The 18577-nt window shown below is 31.9% G+C and overlaps 4 protein-coding genes and 1 long non-coding RNA gene across 7 annotated transcripts; 2 read left to right on the top strand and 3 right to left on the bottom strand.

Annotated features, from left to right (window-relative positions):
- Window positions 1–389: 389 nt before the first annotated feature.
- Window positions 390–1862, bottom strand: LOC132913411 (uncharacterized). Its single transcript, XR_009659373.1, has 3 exons — window positions 1793–1862; window positions 766–825; window positions 390–698 (listed from the first exon to the last, which is right to left on the bottom strand). It is a non-coding gene; the product is annotated as an uncharacterized LOC132913411 (long non-coding RNA).
- On the top strand, window positions 1740–10362 carry LOC132913409 (uncharacterized). Of its 2 annotated transcripts, none has more exons than XM_060971737.1 (5): window positions 1740–1836; window positions 4546–4849; window positions 6051–6337; window positions 6722–6916; window positions 7450–10362. In XM_060971737.1, exons 1-5 carry the CDS (start codon window positions 1783–1785, stop codon window positions 7486–7488), a joined length of 879 nt encoding a protein of 292 aa, XP_060827720.1. In that variant the 5' UTR covers window positions 1740–1782; the 3' UTR covers window positions 7489–10362. The 2 variants fall into 2 exon arrangements, with proteins under 2 accessions (XP_060827720.1, XP_060827719.1); XM_060971736.1 differs by lacking the exon at window positions 1740–1836 and adding an exon at window positions 2019–2143.
- Window positions 10363–10791: 429 nt separating this feature from the next.
- Window positions 10792–12715, top strand: LOC132913407 (rRNA methyltransferase 3, mitochondrial). Its single transcript, XM_060971733.1, has 4 exons — window positions 10792–11392; window positions 11494–11732; window positions 11846–12001; window positions 12096–12715. Exons 1-4 carry the CDS (start codon window positions 11076–11078, stop codon window positions 12647–12649), a joined length of 1266 nt encoding a protein of 421 aa, XP_060827716.1. The 5' UTR covers window positions 10792–11075; the 3' UTR covers window positions 12650–12715.
- Window positions 12699–16217, bottom strand: LOC132913401 (MAM and LDL-receptor class A domain-containing protein 1-like). Its single transcript, XM_060971720.1, has 10 exons — window positions 15806–16217; window positions 15534–15731; window positions 15111–15468; window positions 14824–15000; window positions 14341–14767; window positions 13896–14240; window positions 13609–13830; window positions 13151–13539; window positions 12921–13086; window positions 12699–12852 (listed from the first exon to the last, which is right to left on the bottom strand). Exons 1-10 carry the CDS (start codon window positions 16207–16209, stop codon window positions 12812–12814), a joined length of 2727 nt encoding a protein of 908 aa, XP_060827703.1. The 5' UTR covers window positions 16210–16217; the 3' UTR covers window positions 12699–12811.
- Window positions 16209–18558, bottom strand: LOC132913408 (serine/threonine-protein kinase Nek5-like). 2 transcript variants are annotated; one of them, XM_060971735.1, is made up of 7 exons: window positions 18212–18558; window positions 18065–18155; window positions 17740–17907; window positions 17472–17632; window positions 17216–17372; window positions 16860–17122; window positions 16209–16690 (listed from the first exon to the last, which is right to left on the bottom strand). In XM_060971735.1, the coding sequence occupies exons 1-7, from the start codon at window positions 18268–18270 to the stop codon at window positions 16687–16689; spliced, it is 903 nt and encodes a 300-aa protein (XP_060827718.1). In that variant the 5' UTR covers window positions 18271–18558; the 3' UTR covers window positions 16209–16686. The 2 variants fall into 2 exon arrangements, with proteins under 2 accessions (XP_060827718.1, XP_060827717.1); XM_060971734.1 differs by having other exon boundaries at window positions 16209–16686.
- Window positions 18559–18577: the final 19 nt, after the last annotated feature.

Genomic DNA, 18577 nt, shown 5'->3' with positions numbered 1-18577 from the left:
ATTCAGTAGAAGCAGCAAGGCTGCTATTGATTGCGTGGGTAGTTGAGGAGAGATGAGTTACCCCCACTTTCGGTCATTCAGCAGCCGCACTGCTGTGACACGGGGTTAGCAGAGGGGAAGGGCCTTGAAAGATCGAGGGGAAAGGTAGAGTGAAGAAGAGGGAACGGTAGCCCGATTACTGGAATGCCGTGGGTGGCTAACAAGAGAGGGGGTTTCACCCCTGTCTTCGATTATACGCACGAATGTAGGCACAACCACTTTGCCCTAAAATTGACATTTACCCCTGTGCTTTTCCAAAAATTCATGCTTTACACGTTTTACGTAAACTCGTGCCTTTCTGCCACCTCCTTCTCGTAATCACGTCAACAACTTAAGTACTTAAGTACAAAGTTTGAAATTTACTGCTCTGAAAGAAATTACGGAAATTTCGAAGTTTAATTGTGCCAGCCAAAAAGTCTGTTAATTTGACGTTCGATACCTGTATCAGAGAGAACTGTTGACGTCGTTAGAAGACTAAAAAGGCATTGTTTTGCGTTGATTATTCCATCCCGATAAGACTAGCTCTTCTGAGACAATAATGGTTCTTCATCGAGATATGAAGAAATGAGCGGTGTCGGTGGAGAAATATCGCTAAGTTTCTTTGTCTTCTAGCTTCATTCAATTCTAGATCTTGTTATGTCGTATAATGAAAAATATATCTATGTGAAAGATAGCGAGGTGTTCATTTCAGTGGAATAGGTATGCATGTTATATGTATACGCATACCTAGTACTGAAGCATTAAGGAGTTTCATCGTACACTAGTCAGCCACGAAGGTTTTCAAGCCTAAAATCATTTTAATTAGTTTCACAAATCTTATAAATAAAATTTTTGATCTTAATTAAAATATTTCTATTTTACATAAATTTAGATATATTTATGAATTTATTGTTAAAATCAGTTTCAAAAGTGAAAAAATTATAAATGAAAGAAATAGAAAAATGAGATATTGATCTTTCATTTAGTTTATCCGAAAGAACATTGGAAAGAGTTCAATGTTAATTTTTTGTTAAATTCGATAGTTCAGTGACGCAACTACTTCTCATTTAGATTGAGGGTACGGGCTACAACGATTTTAAGTCCCAGGGAGAAACTTGTTGCGCAGGCGAACCGGAACTTAGCGTAAGCTTCTTGATCTGCCACCCTAGCTGTACGACATCATAACCCTCAGATCTGGAAGACTTACTGGCTCTAACAGAGACATAAGAAATTCAAAGACAATATATATAATGTACCGAAATTAATTTTATCTAATTATGATATTGAACAATATCATATTCATAGAATTCAATGGATCATGGAGTGAAAGTAAAAAGAATGAAGTCAAGAAGATACTATACAAAAGTAATCTCTAAAAAACAAAAAATAAGTGCTATAGCTCCTCTATAACCATTAGCATGAATACAATTCATTTTATATTATTAATTTTACTATGTTCAACAAATATAACGTCAAAAGATTATCTTCAAGAAATTGTAGTCTATAGAAAGGAGGATAAAATTACGCATATCTAAAATAGAGAAATATAGGAGATACTAAGGGAATTCTTAGAAAGGAACTTTTAGAAACAGCCAAACGTCCTGACGAAAAGCTCCTTTTGGAGTATGAAGAAGAGAATAGAGAGAAGAAGGAAGAGAGAAAAGAGAGAGGGGGCTCGACAGAGCCCGCGTAGAGGGGTTTGAAACGAACGAAGGGGTGTGCTGTGGAAGAGGGGGCAGCAAAGGAAGGCGAATAGTCGCCTCGATGATACCACCTCTCTCAGTTGCTCCTCGGTTTCCGGACTGCGTGGACTGGCAGGTTAGTGAATCCGACTCTCGTTCATTCACCAGTTTCTCTTCGTTCCACTCTTGACCTCCTTCCTTCCTTGGCACTCTCTGTTCCTCTCTCTCTTTCTCTCTCTCTCTCTTTCTCTCCCTCTCCCCCTCACCCTCGTTTTCCACCCCGTGTCCGCTAGTTCCATTCATGCGACTCGTTCTTTGCTCGCTCTCTCGTTCGCTGCTCTCCTTGATTTATCGAAGTTGCCAGTGAAAAACGTTCTTCCTTCGTAGCTCCGCTACTCGACCACCGATATCCTGTCAACGCGTATTAACGATCAGTGTTACAGGTATATTTTCATAGTCTTCCTTCTTCATTTTTCACTTGATTTTCTACTGAGAACAAATTATATTTTAAGGGATGAAAAAACAGCTTCTATTGAATTTTTAATAAGCAGTAGGTGAAACTTATTACTTTACATATATTTTCCTCTTTGTATTGTATTCTTTATGTTGTAAATTCTTTGGCTTTTGATTTATTTTAAGTTTCTCTGAAGCAAAGAGTTTTTGCCAGAGTGAAATTAGATTTTTCGGGCTTTCTATGTTAATTGCAGAATGAGACGGAGGAGGTAATTTTTTGCTCAGTTACGTTTGAAATATAATTTGTCATGGGAGAAACGATGAGCAGGGAGGATATATTCGAGAAACAGCTGTTAGAGCTGGTAACGAAAAGCAGCTACGCGATCAGTAATCCTTTTCCTAAGAAAAGAAAAAAATATGTATACAATATATTAATAGTTTCAATGAAAATATGTTTTTTGTTACGTACGTACTTTTTAAAATTTGAGAGGAAAATATAGCCACGAAATATGTAAAAGGTGATCATTTTCTATTTGTTTAAGTTAGTTCCTTCTTTAGTTTGCTTTTTTTACAGCTTTTTACCATGTAGTTATTAATGTTTCACTTGAATGATTCAATTGTCATATACTTTAGTTTGAGTTTTTCATAGCATTTATGATGTGTATACCGAAAATGTAAGAAAGAAAGAACTGAGTGTGTGAAAAATGATTAAAACTGACTAAGAATTGTTCAAATTCTTCTTTTCCTCATATTAAGAATGGGTATTAAATCTAAATATTCTATTGAATTTCTTCATCTAATTGAGAAGTCAATTGTTCTAGATGGCAATTAATTTAATACAAATTTATTTAATTTTATACAAATTATATCTTTATATATATTTTGTACCTTACAACCGAAGTCGAGGAACAGAATACGAGAAGAAACAGCTATTCTGAATTATAGAATTATGTTGTTCAGATTGTTGCCACTATACATTAAATTGTACAACTGATTAAAGACACAGATGTAAGATTTATGTTAAAGAAAGAGGAAGCAGCCATAATAATCAGATGACGTAAAGTATCCAATTCCATCGAAAAACAGTCACTGGCTTCATTAAGTAATGATTAATAATAATAATAATAATAATAATAATAATAATAATAATAATAATAATAATAATAATAATAATAATAATGTAAAGAACGAAATAAATTGGCAAAATATAATAAAAATAATAGTAAAGAATACCAGTGTATAAGGAGTTATCCACTTCATGAAAAATTATAGAAAACCCCACGTAAATATAATAAAAAAAGATATACATATAGGTACATATATTTAATCTTTTGACTAATACTAATCTTGCATCTATGTATATTAAAATTAAATTTTACGGTTGTCAATAAAGTTTTTAAAATTCATTGTGACTTCTTCCGAGGATTATCTTTTGAAGTCGAAATTGTTAGTTTTTAAAAGGAATTATAGAGTATTGTTTCAATAGTTAAGCGAGATTAAATTCGGAGAAATAGACTGATCCGAACAGTTGATCTCTCTCCAGTATTCAATTAACGAGTTAAAGCAAGAATACACCATTCTTAATAGAAATTCCATAGCACGAATGTTGGGAATGATTAAATTTTATGTTGCGCCAGACACAAAAAGGAATTCGTAATTGGATAACTATTATCCATTAATCCGAGAAAGTTTAGTAATTTAGTTACTAATGGAAATTAAATTAATTTCGGGAATCCAATACATTCCAGTTGGATGCTATTTCAACATCAATATTAAGATAAATCAATTTCCACTCATGATTAAATAATATACCAAAAATTACTATAAAAAAATCTATTGCAAAATTTCTTGACTTCACTTCAAGAAATTTCTTCAATTTCTTCAAATCTATTGCAAAGTTTGTTCACAAATATACATATTTAATACAGGACTTATTCTTTTGAAAGAAAAGAGATTTGTTTAATAGTATATAATATAATTTTTCTGTGTCCATTAATTTCTAAATTTTCCTTTTACATCATAAATAAATCTTAATCGCTATCACTCTAATTATCTAATCCAACAAAATTAATTTGTTTCCATCTAAAATTTGATAATCTATTTAATCAGTTGGAATACTTGACCATAAAAAGAATAGAACAAATAAACAGAAATATTGTTTAAAAAGAGTATCTTAATGTTTCTCAAACACCTCATATGAAAAAGAAACCAGAAGATTATATTCTTCTCATATACTAATTTACAATTTACTTGTAATCTCTATAAGAATTATAATCTTTCTCGATATCAATGAGGAGTTTTCTTGTATAGATAATAGTACATAAAAAGAAATCACCTTTTCTGTTATTTTGAATTGAATTTTGGGTCTGAATTTTGACATTTTATTCCCTAGAAAATGCGTACTGTGGCTGTATGGACCGCTTTTGTATTAGCGTACTCAAGCAGCCCGTTCGTGGCCGGTATACGATACATCGATCCGATCTCGCCGCAATCAGGGAACACCGGCGACATCGCCGAGAAGCGCGTTGACCTGACTGAGCCGACATGCGAGGAATTGAGGGCAATGTGGAGGTACACCAAGCGACAAAGCAGGGCTGCTAAAACCACTACCGGATACTCTCTTTATCCTGATCCATTTTCGTACAACGTCTGGAAGTCTTATCCCGAACGCCCTAAGTCCCTTCACAGCCACCGTGGTAAGACGATTTTACAGGAATTGTGTATAGCATTATGTCCACTCATCCTACTGTTTACATTATCTAAAAAAAGGTATAACGAAATCTTGTTAATAAGAGAATTACAGAAAAACGATTATAAACAAAAAAAATGCAAAATATTTACTACAGAAAATGTTATATACAAATATCTTTAAATAAACGTATTGCAAAGGTAAGCATAAAATGAGATAGACTGAATAGAGTATACTTAAACTTCAAAAAGAGAGGTATTTCCGGTTTTTATTTTAATTAAGACAATTTGCAGTGGATGAATGGAATTTGATATATTTGCGTAGCTTTCTCTATGCCGAACAGTGTTGTAAAAAAGTTAATTTTATTGTAAACCAAATGAGAAAAGTTAAATTGATAAATACTTGCTTTTTATTTTTTTCTTGTTTTCATTAAACTATTGTAATATTATGTTTTATTTTATTTACCGTTATATTCATTCTAAGACAGGGAAGTTAAATGATTTTTAAGTTACATGTTAATTAGTTACCGTATGGTTTGCTCGCTTAATTAAGGCCTAGCTCTGTGTAGTTTACAATAGAGGCCAAACATAAGCAAAGAAGTAAAATAATCGAATTATCCATGCCTGCCTATACATTAGCTTGAGTGCTCTCTGACTTAAACTTGCTGCAGAAAATTCATAATAAAATACGAAGACCTAACTTTATAGAGAACTAAAGTAAGAGATACCACTTATTATACAAGAAATATTCGAACGATTTAAAATTAGACCATTCAGAAAGGTAACAAAGTTATTTCCTCCTAATACTTATAATATTTACAAAAATTATTTTCAAATGTTTGTTTACCATCTAAATAATTCGATAGATAAATAAAATCTGTTTTATCTTATAATACCGAGTAATACAGAATAATGTCTGACTTGTCCTCTACTGAGACTACTACAGTTCAAAGTGATCAAACGGGTGCCTATGTTGAAGCAACAGTTACAAAGAAAGTGTACAATATATGAAAATAAATTAATAAGGAAGTATACGATATTTAGAACTTCTAATCCTATTACGGAGGTTTAGTTTTAATAAAAGTACTTTGAATTTATGAAACATTTTTCTCATTTTGGTAAAGTTATATCTAAAATGAAATCCTTTTATTACTGAATATTATAATCTTTTATTAAATATTGATCATTCTAACTGGCAATAATGTGCAGGAAGGTTCATAGGAAGAGCACGTAACCGTGCAGGAAGTAGTGCTCCAATTTATGGGAGGATGGTACATAAAGCACCAGCAGGCAGCAGATTAAGAAATGGAATGCGACCTTCGGCACGGCCTTTCGACAAACTCCCGCGACTTTTCGGAACAATCAATTCGTATCCGTCGAATCTACATACAAACATGAAATACCGTACGATTGTTGGTTCCCCTCAGGTCCCTCAGGCGGGCAGTTTTCAGCATTTGAAGGAATTACTCCGCGCTGAACGAGCTCGTGAACTACAGGTTAATAACAGAGTTGAGTCAAATATAGTTAAATGTTTGCTAATCGAGTGAATTGCAAAATTAAAGAATTCCATTTTAGAAAAACTAATAACATGAAATTGAGAAATAAAATTTTTTATATTTTTCTAACAATTTTCTAGGAAAAGATTTCTTAAAAATAATATAATATTACCAAACGATTGGCAATATATTAATTATTCATAACATATTGTTTAAAATAATACTTCAAACTTAGTGACAATGAAAATATTTCATAAATTAGTCAAGTTTGTTACTGGTATCCAGATTATTTCAAACATTAAAGTAATAAAAATTAATATTTTTTTAAATAAGGAATATTTTTCTATGATTTTTCTTTTTCTTTTACTAAATTAATCATTTTAGGAACAACATAAAGCTGAAAAACTCGCAGAAAAGACATTTACCTTCAAGGATACCGTTGACAACGAGCACCCTTTTCATATGCAATCTCGGAAGCAATTTCCGAAGCCGACACTGCGAATGCCGACGAAAATTAATTATGAATTCGGTCAAGGTCGACATACATCGAACGTACCAAATATTGGTCAGGCTTGGACGGTGAGTAACAAATGGCAATGGAATTATTCCATTCATTAAAATTAATGGAGAAACAGAAAAAATAGTGTTTCTCTAATATTCATAATTAATAATGTATTAATGAACATACTTAATTCATATTTTTCTTTTTCCTCCATTAATTTTATGTCTCCTCCTTAATTTTATGCATAGTACGCTCTAAACGCTTTAAATTACTAAACACTCTAATAGCTTCGTTTCAAACCTATAACAACTCAATGAAATTCCAGCTTCAAATAAATGAAATCTCGCTCTACATTATTATATCGATAATGATGTTCTTATACTACGGATCTTTATGTAGTTCCATATTTTTGTAAATATAAATAAAAAAATAGAACTTAAATAAGGATTTATTTCAAATATTAGAACGAATACTTGAGATATTTCCTATGATTTTGTATATTATATGAATTCTGTACATTTTTACATCTCTTAATTTTTTAATAGCATAAATATCTTCAGTCTAGCTATCATATTGTATATAAATGAATCATAATAACTACCTTTTGCAGAGGAGCGGTCCTCAATCTCGTGAATACTTGTTGCGTTAGTGTCTCGACGGACTGCCGACATCTCCAACACGAAGAAGCTACCCTAATGATCAACGTATCAATTCCTTGAATACGTTCGCACGCGACAAGATGCAAAAGATTCGCATTTGCTTTCTTGGCAATCTCCGATACCCCGAAATTTTCGTAAGCCAAATCCTTGCGTTGATAGCAGTGAGTATCGTCCCACGAAAGGGCTTTTCATTTTCGTTCTTCCTCCTCCGTTGTTATCGAAAATTGTTCTTAAGGATTTCATTGTCTTGCATTGAAATCTCGAACCTCGATCTCCGCGTTATCTCGATTCAATCAATGTGTGTTACCTATGCCCGAATAAATGTAAGTCAATAAATGGAACGAATCGATGGAAAGTCATAACCGGAAGGAAAGAAGTTTCGATATATGGCAACGCTACAAAATGTATATTTTCTTAATTCGTTTAAACTCGCACAGATTTAATTACGCGGTCGTACCCGCTGCCTGTGTAGAATCTTCCAGATATATAAATTTAATACTATTTCTGAAAATATGGCTACAGCGGCAACGTAATCGTACCTTCGTGCCGCTGAGCGGAGAAAACACGAGCAAAATGTTGCATTTCCGTATTTTTTCAATTATACCAATATTAGTTATTAGTACTTTTGATTATGCTAATATTAGTGATGCCATAATATATAAATACTATACTAATATTATTTCTCGCAAATTGATTGAAGATTTCGAACGAGAAAAAATAATGTTATAGCTTATTTAGTAATTATTGTTTTATCTGGCTATATGATATTATGACAATACTTTTATTGGTAGCATTTTGGTTCCTATAGTAGACTCTATTCTTAACGTGGTTAGTCAAAAAAATATTGAGACACTTTTAGATAAGAAAATTCTCTTTTATTTTATTTACAGACACCAATATAGTATCGTTTATAATTATTTGAGCAAACATTAGAGATAAGTCGAAGTTGAAGGTTGTTCGAATTATAAACGATACTTTATGTCTATTACAATTTTATTTATTAAATATATTATTAATTTAAATTTTAATAGAATTAAATAATGATGGTAGTCGTACCTAGTCGATGATTATCTATTATAATATCTATTTCTTCTATCAGGATCTTCGTTTCTATTCTTCGAATATGATACCGTTTAATAATGGCTGCAACGGTAATCGAAATAATATTATAATCGATATTCCAATCCATGATAGAAATTAAACTACTATGCTCTGGTTTTCTCCGCCTTATTTGAACTTGACAATAAAATAGAAAGACTAATATTTTGAAAATTTTGACAATATATACATATATATATATATATTTATACATATATATATATATATATATATATATATATATATATATATATGTATATATAAATAAATATATATATATATATATACATACTTAAGATAAGAGATAAATAAAGCATAATCAACGGAACTATACCGAAGACAATAATTACTGTTAAGAGATATTCTTGTAACCTGTACGTGCAATCGACATGGATGCGATTTCAATTTTGCGCTATATGAGAGGTAAAGTGTTATAGTGTATTAAAAATTACAATAATTAAATACTTACGTATAAAAATGAAATTTTTGAAAAAACAAAAGGAATGAAAACGCACCAGTGGACATCTTGTTCAACATACCTATTTAAACTATATATGTATCGATTACACGTACAATCAATTTGACTTTCGACCCTTAAGCGCTCGATCGATTGCCCGCAAAATTTGAAAGTTAAACTGTAACTCACGATTAAAATATTTTGATTACTTTTTTAACATAAAGGTTTTTGTTAGACAAACATATCAATAACAATAATAATTATGTGAATAGAAAGAAATTTCTTGTTCATGCGAACCAAGAAGACAAAATATTTAAAAAATCAATTCTTTTTATCGCGTTAATTTATTAGGAATTACGAGACAATAAGAAATAAGGGCTTAAGGGTTCTAATTATATAAAGACAATAAATATAAACGTTTCTTGTAATCGTATAACAGAAAAATAATGAAGTAGGTTAAAGATATTTACGTGGCTTAATCCATATCTCATGCTGAGAATTAATGACTTTCAGCTCCTATGACAGCGTACAAAAACAAAAAAAAAAAAAAAAAGAAAAGAACTTCTGAATAATTATATGGAACGGTTTGATACCAATCGCGGTTCTAATATTTGACTATAAATACTTTATACTTGTATACATCTCTTTGAATACGACATGTGCGTACACTGCATATAATAACACAACAAAAAAATAACACATACACAAATATTACATCTATAGACACACATGAAACTACGCGTACATTACATGCATATCAGAGTACACAAATATATAATAATATATATTTGTTATACTACTATGACTATTACTATGTTGACTGTATTGATTAAGTTTTAAAGAATGGATCTTTCTGGCCAAGATTCTTCAATAGTGGAATCAGTGCCTGATATCCAAAACTAGAGACTGGTTGAAATCTCTTTGGATACAGATTATGAGCTATATATATTATATATTTTTACCTTATTTTAAACTATTTTAATGTAAGAGATTCTGTTCTTCAAGTATGTACAGCGACATATAAACATGTATACATGTGAAATTACTAAAAAGAAGAACTATATCTTGGATGATGTTAGAAATAGTATATTTATGTAAACTGAAACGAAATTAATTTAAGATAAAGACATTATTTGGGTCAGAGTATCAAATCTTTTCTAACGTAAATTAATAGGGATCATGTACTATAATAATTTATTTTGTTTACTCTGAATTTTAATGCATGTATTTTGAATTAACATTTGATACTTAGACCCTAAAATTGTCTTTGACAATTCCAATTAATAAATTAGAGAAAATATGCTTCGAATTTCCTGCCCTATAATTGTTTAATTTGCTCTATATTTTTTCTTATGTTTGAAATATAACTATGATAATATTAGCTATAGCAAATTGAATCCGTGACTTTTTACATTAACCATGTTATCCTAATCATCATATTATTCTATTCAATTATCTAATCATCATAGAAATAAATTTTAGTAAAAAATTTGCGAACAAAAATTGATATTTTTTAGCGGGAATATTTCACTTAAATATTTTATATGATTTAAATTAATTAGCGGATAAATAGAGGACAATTCTTAAAACATTTAGAAATGACTTTTATAATTTCATTGTAGTGTTAATAATTTTATCAATTGTGAATGACACAAATTAATAATTATTCGGTAACCACAACATTTATAAGTTCCAAAGCACAGAACAATGTTTCATTGACACGTGTCGACATCTAGTAGTTTAAATTTTTATAGCAGAATTTTAACGAGTCTCATAAGGTTCCGAACTTTCTAACTCACGTTAATGCTGTTTTTAAACTCTTTGAATAAAACATGCGTATACATTTTTTTAAGTTAATTATTAAGTTAATTTGTGCAAATAATATAATATTTTAGAGAAATGTTTTCATCAAAATATACGTGTTCAGTGCTCTGCACAATTAATAAAGAACTATGCAATTTTTAGAACAAAGGTTATAAGTAATAAAAATAAATATTTTGTATTAAAACAATGGTTTAAACAATGGTAACAATGGTATTTCTAAATATTGTACGTAATACTATTCAACCAATTCGATATGCTAAACAATTAAAGTCAGTTAATTTGTGTATAATACGGATGTATGCAAGATGGGTTAGTCGAAGACCGATTGCAATTGTTAACGAAGATGAACTTTTCGAAAGTGAAGATACTACTCAGCCGCAGATTCGCGGAGAAAGGATTTCTGCGAGAAAATCGAGGAAAAAGAAACCGATCCAAGAAAAAAAAAGTGAAAAAACTGAAAACACTGTAAAAAAGAATTTATTTACAAAACTTAAAGAAAATGAAAAAATTGTATCGTAAGTTGCTTATTTTTGATTTTATTATAATCTTCAATAGAAAACTTCAAAGTTATATGTATAAAATAAAAAGAATTATTTGGGAATTTTTATGCTTATAGATCTTTGATGAGTAATTTAAAGTCACGAAAGAGGAGGGAAAAAAATGATGAAATAGTTCTAGAAGGAAAAAGACTAATCATAGATGCTATAAAATCTGGTGTAATACCACATTCAATAATTTTCAATGATTCATCTGACATAGCTGCATTAAAACTTCCCAATGAAGTTAAATTATACAAAGTTCCATATACTACAATACAGTTGTGGTCTGCTTTAACCACTTCTCCTGGCTTGTTAGGTAATAATATTGTACATTTTAAATATGCGGCTTTTGTATTAAGAAGTTTAAGACTTTAATGGTTTTATCTATTCTTTTTTTTTTTTTTTTTTTTTTTTTTTTTTTTAATGTAGGAATTTTTAAAACTCCGAATGTACATAAGAATGAACCAGTTGATAATGCATTACCACTTACTATTGTTTGCGATAATATAAGAGAACCAGGGAATTTAGGATCTATTATGAGAGCTGCTGCAGCAGTAGGCTGTGAAAAATTAATCCTAATGAAAGGTATTAGACCATGAATTTATGACATATATATAAATGACATTAATAATTTTTTAAATAAAGGAATAATCATTAAATTAAGATTCAATATCTTCAGGATGTGTAGATTTGTGGGACCCAAAAGTTCTCAGAAGTGCAGCTGGTACACATTTCCAACTACCTATTCATGCATTTCCAACATGGGATGAGATCCCATTGCTAATTAATGAAGAGAGTAACATTTTTGTAGCAGATAGCACTTTTGGTGATGAGTTTTTGCACAATTATTCAACTGAAATACTTCAAACAACTTTGCAAATATTTGATATTGATCCAGAAGATTTGAAGTCAAAACTTACTGTGGATACTAATAAGCAATCAAAAGAAGATACGGTACCAAAAAATAAACAACTGATGAGAGATTTCATGTTAAAACTACCTATTCTTCCATACTATTCTGTAGATTATACAAAAAAGGAATCTGTAATTATTTTAAGTGGAGAAACTGAAGGTTTGAATTTTAATTCCTATAAATTCTTGAAAGAAAAAAAAGGTATTCGTATCAATGTACCTTTAGTAAAAGGAGTGGATAGTTTGAATGTGGCTGTAGCACTTGGTGTTATTATTTTTGAAATTAGGAGACAATTTTTCAAGAAAAAGGGCCTCCTCTGATACAGATTTTTTGATAAGTGTTACACATTTGTATAAATAAATCCTTGGCTTTTATTTCCAAATGAATTGTGCATTTATTATTTACAGAAGCTTACTTCATATAAGTTTTGTAAGAGATGAGATAAAAACAATGTAATATAGATCATAATGAGTTCTAATAGTTTAATTTCCATTATTAACGGGTTGAGCAGCAGCTGGTCGAACTACAAAATTAGAATATCAAAGTATGGTATGTCTCTTTATTTTACTCATTTGGTAAAAAGAATCTTACTTGTACAACTTTGAGGTTGAAACTTTATGTCGTCGATCGCAAAACCTCCGTTACTAGCACTTCCTCTTAAGATGAGACGATAAGATGCACGTGCATCTATTGTTACCTGTGCTGCAGTCCATACAGGTCTAGGATTGTTAAATCCTTTCGCTGTTAATGACCATAACTAAAACAAATAAAATATTGATTTTTTAGGATATCCTAGATCTCAAAGAATTATGAATACCTACAGGTTGTTGTTTTTCATCATTCTCTTCATCATTGCCCGCTTCTTCGTCGGTATTCATTTTAATAACTTGCAATGTTGTAGATTCCTCAACACCAAAGGCAGCGAACCAAAAAGTGAAACAAACCGATTCTTCGTCGGGTGATGTTTGAATTATGGGAGATCGTAAACGTACATCTGTGGATTGTTTATTTATAGTAAAAATATCAAAGAAAACAAAGTCTCCGGTTGCCCCAAAAGTTTTATCCAATAGCTGAGCTGGACGATGAGCAAGAAACGCACGCTGCCAAGTGACTGTACGCTCGTTCTCAGAAGAAGTAATATTTTCCCAACCACATAACCCTTTCTCAAAGCTACAATCTCCTGGTCTCACAGACGCACCAGGTGGTTTCACTACAAACCAGTAATAACATAATTAGTTTGAGGTAGAATTAGGAAAAACAGGATTTATCGAAAGCTTACCAGAACAATTGCCAGTATAGAAAGCAATATCGTCAATGCCAATGCTGCCACTAGCACGATTGGGACCCCAAGTACCCTCGAAAACTACGTTGAAGTTCTTCCTTTCGTTTATATTGATCTGTGCATACCTCCATGTGGGTCCTTGGTTACTATACAGTTGCCAGATTGATCTTGATTCAGTTGATGATTCTTCTGTTGTTTGTATAAATACACGGAGTACACCTTCGAATTTGCATCATTATTATAGGCACATTAGGATAATTAAAGAAAAGATATTAAATATCTACCTAAGCTTGGTCCAATAGAATCAATAAAAGACTCAAACATAAAGTACCAGAAGGTAACACATAATGGCTCATCACTGCCTTTCATTTCCCGACTAACGAGTTGCGCTGTTCCACCTCCGGATGATCGAGGTCCTCCTCTTGGACGTCCCAGATTAAGGAAATACTCATTTCTTCGATTAACTGTATATCCATTGCTGTACGATTTTCGTTGGTTCCTGGGATTCAGCACTTGTATAGATACTCTTTCCCACTCCACTCGATCAGGATCTCGAGAATTGATCCAGTCACATTCGTCGACTTCAAAGGTGCAGTCTCGTGGTGTAGGTACGGCAACTTGAGGTAAAGCTGTAAGTGTACATGAATGAATATTTGAAAACCAACAGTGATTTCTATCTCGTTTTCAATCAGATCTCTGTATGTATTAATTATTTTTATAAATCTTTACCTGGACAAGCACCTTGTGTAAAAGAGATGTCGTCAATGGCAATATCTCCCATCTCAGTGTTACCTACAGATGCTTCGAAAAGGAGTTGAAAATCATCCAGAGAGCTAATTGTAATTTGAGCAACGAACCACGTATTTCCAGCGTTTCCGTTCAGACTCCAAATTTCTCGAAGAGCTGCATCCAAACTACGAAAATGACGAATGAACAGTTTTAAAGAACCGATGCCAGAGCCAAACATGTGGAACCAAAAGTGCATACACATAGGTGTATCGGCACTTGGTGCGGGAAAGCTAGTGCTAAGGAGCCTGGCTCTGTCTCCTGGTCGACGAGGAAAAGAAGAATCTATATATGCATATCCTCCAGCTGTTGATTGGTCTGTCGAACTATCCATTGCTGGTCCAGTTGTAGGATTCCCACTTCCACGACTCTATACACGTATTTATATATATTATAGCGTAATAGTGAAATTGATGATAAACTTACAATTGTCCAATCGAAATCATCCTCTGCGTCATTAGCCCAATCACAAAATCCACCAGCAAAATTGCAGAAGCCGATACATGAAGTACCTGGCTGTAAATCTATGTCGTCTATGGCTATGTAGCCCCTATATAGACGGGCTGGATCAGTAGAATCCACAGGAATTCCTTCGATGATCAACTAAACATAAATACCATGTTTCTACGTGATAATCATAATGTTCTTAATATCAAAACCATGATACTTTTCTCAAGGAAAATATTAATTCGGGGAGAAAGTTATCCAATTACCGAATGTAACTCAGGATACGTGTAAAGCATTTGAGTTTGCTGCCAAACACCCAGGGTATAATACTGAGCATTCCAAATGACACGTTCGTCAAAAATTTCCAGTGGCTTGCAAGACGGTATAGTCGCATTTTCTGGAGTGATTTCTTCAGTTTGTTCTTTCTTAATAGAATATTCATCTACACCTACATGAAGTAGAACTCTTAGACCAGCGACGCTGAGGCCATCCATGCTATACTTAAACATAATACAAGTTCCAACAACTCCTGTACTTCCTAGTTGAGCACTATGCAGCAGTCCTCCTAGAGTTTTTGTTTTGCCATCCTTTTGTGGCAATTGTGATGTTTCAAGGAAGGCATATCTAATTCAAATTTGAGTTACTATACGTACATAGAATTGGAAATAAATATGTATATTGAAGCATACCCTCCTTCCATAGTACCAGTGGTATAATCACTTGGGGGACCACCCATCCAATTGGTACCCATACCAGTTCCAGCTACCCAGTTTATTACACTATCACCATTTTGCCACTCACAAAGTGTCTGTGCTGGAAATGTTCCAAAGTCACAAAAAACTTCATCTATTGATGCTGTAGGTAGCGGTGGTGTGATTGGTGGATACCTTAAAATGAAAGATATATTTTGAAGTGATTGAACTTTAACAGATCAGTTTTTTTATATTTATAAATTTCTTACCTCTGCGTCGATGAATTTCTTTGGGCAAGAGTAGGCGGATTAAGTGGCTTTCGTGGCAACGGCATCTCTGTGGTTGGAGGAATAATTGTCCGAGTATATAGAATATCTGGTCTAACTGGCCAATGCCTGGGTTCGATATGTTCTACCTCGTCCATAAGATCATGATCTCGATCAATGGAATTGAATGGAAACGGCGTCGAGTTGAAAGCATCGTTGGTGACAAAAGTATCAAAAACATCCTTCGTCTCGTCATTTTCCATACTTTTGGTCCAATTGGGAATGAAACTTTCGTTTTCACCGCCAACGAGATCTATTTGTTCTCCAAGCATCGGATTTAAAGGAATCCATGAAGAAGCACATGTTAGCCAGTAAAGGCAATTACATGTTAATAAAATCAACCACATTTTCTTAATATTTTAGACAATTTTTATTTCATGAAAAAAATAAGAAGATCTTAATATTGAGATATTATATAAAGAATGTTAAGCAGATATACGATCACATGTTTCATCATGGAAACAACTGAGGATTTTTTTCTACCTTATGTATTTTATTATAAATTTTTCTGGAATTTAAAGTATTTTAAATACGAAAATAGGAAATTTTACACTTTAAATTACATAGCAAGAAGGTAACACTCAACTTCCAACACGGTTTCCTGATAAACAGAAGTTAGTAATACAGTTATTGCAACGTTTATACACGCAGAAGAATGATAACTAAACTAAATACGAACTGAACAGTTTTCAAAAGGTATGCACGTGATGAAATAAAACGAACATTCCGCAGTTCCGGTCTTCGCTTCCTGTCGTTACGCTTTTGATCCTAGTACAGAAAGCCCGAGTTCGATAACCGTTCCCTGTACAATTCCATTAAACTGACTACCTACAATAATTATTAGTAATTATTATAAAGTGCATTATACTATAATACTTATTATGTACAGAATTATATAATAATTATATGAATACAAATATAAAAAGTGACTGCTCTATCAAGAAAATCTATATTTAAATATATAACTTTTAATGTCTAATTTTTAAACGTTACTCACGATTTTAAAAATTTCAGAAATATTTCTGGATTAAAATTTCCATTATTCTTGTTAGTAATACTCATAACTCGTCCTAAATTTAAATATATCCGAATAATGAAAGATACAAGGTAAGGACAGAGGATCAATTGATCTATTTTCGGCCGACAAAATGGGTCTTTTCTCAACATTTTTGATATCAAGCTAACAACAGACGTTGATGTCCCTCGGGGAAGAGGTCGTGGTCTTTCTTCGCAAACCATTTTAATGATTTCTGTTAGACTCTGAAAATTGGGATACATACTATACGTATAAAAAATAGAATAAAGTCAAAAATTACATTGATTAAAATCCGGATTAAATTAATCTAATTTTACCATAGCGGGAAAAGGATGTCTTTTTGAAACCATTTCATAGAGAATGACGCCCATGCTCCATATATCGCATTTGAAATCATAAGATTGGTCCGTTAGCATTTCTGGAGCCATGTAACAAAATGATCCAGCGCGACATATAATTGATGGTTTCGTTAATCTGTACAATAATAATAATAATACTCCATAAAATTATATAAAAATATTGAAAATAAACTATTAATATTTCATAAAGTAACTTTTTCACAATGAATGATACTCTTTAAAATTTTTCGAGACGCCGAAATCTCCGATCTTTACGATGTCACCGCGACTTCCGGTTAACATGATATTTTCCGGTTTCAAATCACGGTGAAGAATCTTTTTGAAATGGATGTGGTGAACTCCAAGAACGACTTGGGAGAATAAATACAGCGCATCCTAAATTAACATATGTATTCATTAGTATTAACATATTAATATTATATCAAATTTTTAAAATATCGTAGACGAAAAATAATGAAATGTAATGTTTCCCAAGTCCTTACTTCCTCTTTGAGCGGTGTCTCGTTGTTTTCTAACAAATCTTTCAAAGTGCCTCGCGTTGCATATTCCATAAGAATGTAACTGTGATTGTCTTCTATCCAAGCTCCATAGTAAGCAACTATATTAGTATGTCTCAAAGTATGCAAACATTTCACTTCTTCTGATATGTTCTGAGCACATTAAATATGCATGCAATTAGTTATAGTATATAAAAGTAAGCATAGAGACAATCTTTTATGTACAAACAAAGTTAATTAATAGGTACATCTCTTTGATATTATGACACAACAATTAATTTGGCCTATTTCAATTAAGAAACCTCCTCACCTTAAAAGGTAGTGCGTTTACATCATCGAGAATTTGTTCCTTAACTACGAATGGTTTAGAATCTTTCTTTCGTCGTACTAAGTAAACTGATCTAGAAACAATAGACGATGAGGAAATAGGAAAATTTAATTTAGCACGAATACATACCCGAAAGACCCCTGTCCTAACAATGTTTCGAATATATAATCATTTATATTCATGGACATTTTTGACAAAAATGATAAAAAACGCGAATAAAATCGAATTATTAAGTCACAAAATTAATTTAGCTAAGAGTACTAAACATCAATCGATTTGTTATGATAGATCAATATAAACAGTTAGTCCGATAAAGTTTGAATTTTTTTCTAGTGTGTCATAAATGTCTATTTCCAATCAAATATTTGAAATTGAATAATATAATTAAATATAATAATTAATTAAATACATTTACTTTTTGAGAAGAGCTATTTTTTTACAAAAAAAAAAAAAGACAATGATTTTTTGACTCGATTAGTTTCGTATTTAATGGCG

The sequence above is a fragment of the Bombus pascuorum genome, chromosome 13, assembly GCF_905332965.1.
Source record: "Bombus pascuorum chromosome 13, iyBomPasc1.1, whole genome shotgun sequence".
Classification (NCBI taxonomy): Eukaryota; Metazoa; Arthropoda; class Insecta; order Hymenoptera; family Apidae; genus Bombus; species Bombus pascuorum.
This window is presented reverse-complemented; position numbering and strand designations above follow the sequence as displayed.

Excerpts from the sequence above, each read along its gene's own strand:
- LOC132913407 (XM_060971733.1), top strand. The coding sequence starts at position 11,076 with ATGGTAACAATGGTATTTCTAAATATTGTACGTAATACTATTCAACCA. Across the intron at positions 11,393-11,493 it reads GAAAATGAAAAAATTGTATC|ATCTTTGATGAGTAATTTAA; the intron begins GTAAGTTGCTTA and ends TTATGCTTATAG. Across the intron at positions 12,002-12,095 it reads AAAATTAATCCTAATGAAAG|GATGTGTAGATTTGTGGGAC; the intron begins GTATTAGACCAT and ends CAATATCTTCAG.
- LOC132913409 (XM_060971737.1), top strand. The coding sequence starts at position 1,783 with ATGATACCACCTCTCTCAGTTGCTCCTCGGTTTCCGGACTGCGTGGAC. Across the intron at positions 1,837-4,545 it reads CGGACTGCGTGGACTGGCAG|AAAATGCGTACTGTGGCTGT; the intron begins GTTAGTGAATCC and ends TTTATTCCCTAG. Across the intron at positions 6,917-7,449 it reads ATATTGGTCAGGCTTGGACG|AGGAGCGGTCCTCAATCTCG; the intron begins GTGAGTAACAAA and ends TACCTTTTGCAG.
- LOC132913401 (XM_060971720.1), bottom strand. The coding sequence starts at position 16,209 with ATGTGGTTGATTTTATTAACATGTAATTGCCTTTACTGGCTAACATGT. Across the intron at positions 14,241-14,340 it reads TACACAAGGTGCTTGTCCAG|CTTTACCTCAAGTTGCCGTA; the intron begins GTAAAGATTTAT and ends GTACACTTACAG. Across the intron at positions 13,087-13,150 it reads ATGATGAAAAACAACAACCT|TTATGGTCATTAACAGCGAA; the intron begins GTAGGTATTCAT and ends TATTTGTTTTAG.
- LOC132913408 (XM_060971734.1), bottom strand. The coding sequence starts at position 18,270 with ATGTCCATGAATATAAATGATTATATATTCGAAACATTGTTAGGACAG. Across the intron at positions 17,908-18,064 it reads TAAACGCACTACCTTTTAAG|AACATATCAGAAGAAGTGAA; the intron begins GTGAGGAGGTTT and ends TAATGTGCTCAG. Across the intron at positions 17,123-17,215 it reads GACATCCTTTTCCCGCTATG|AGTCTAACAGAAATCATTAA; the intron begins GTAAAATTAGAT and ends CCCAATTTTCAG.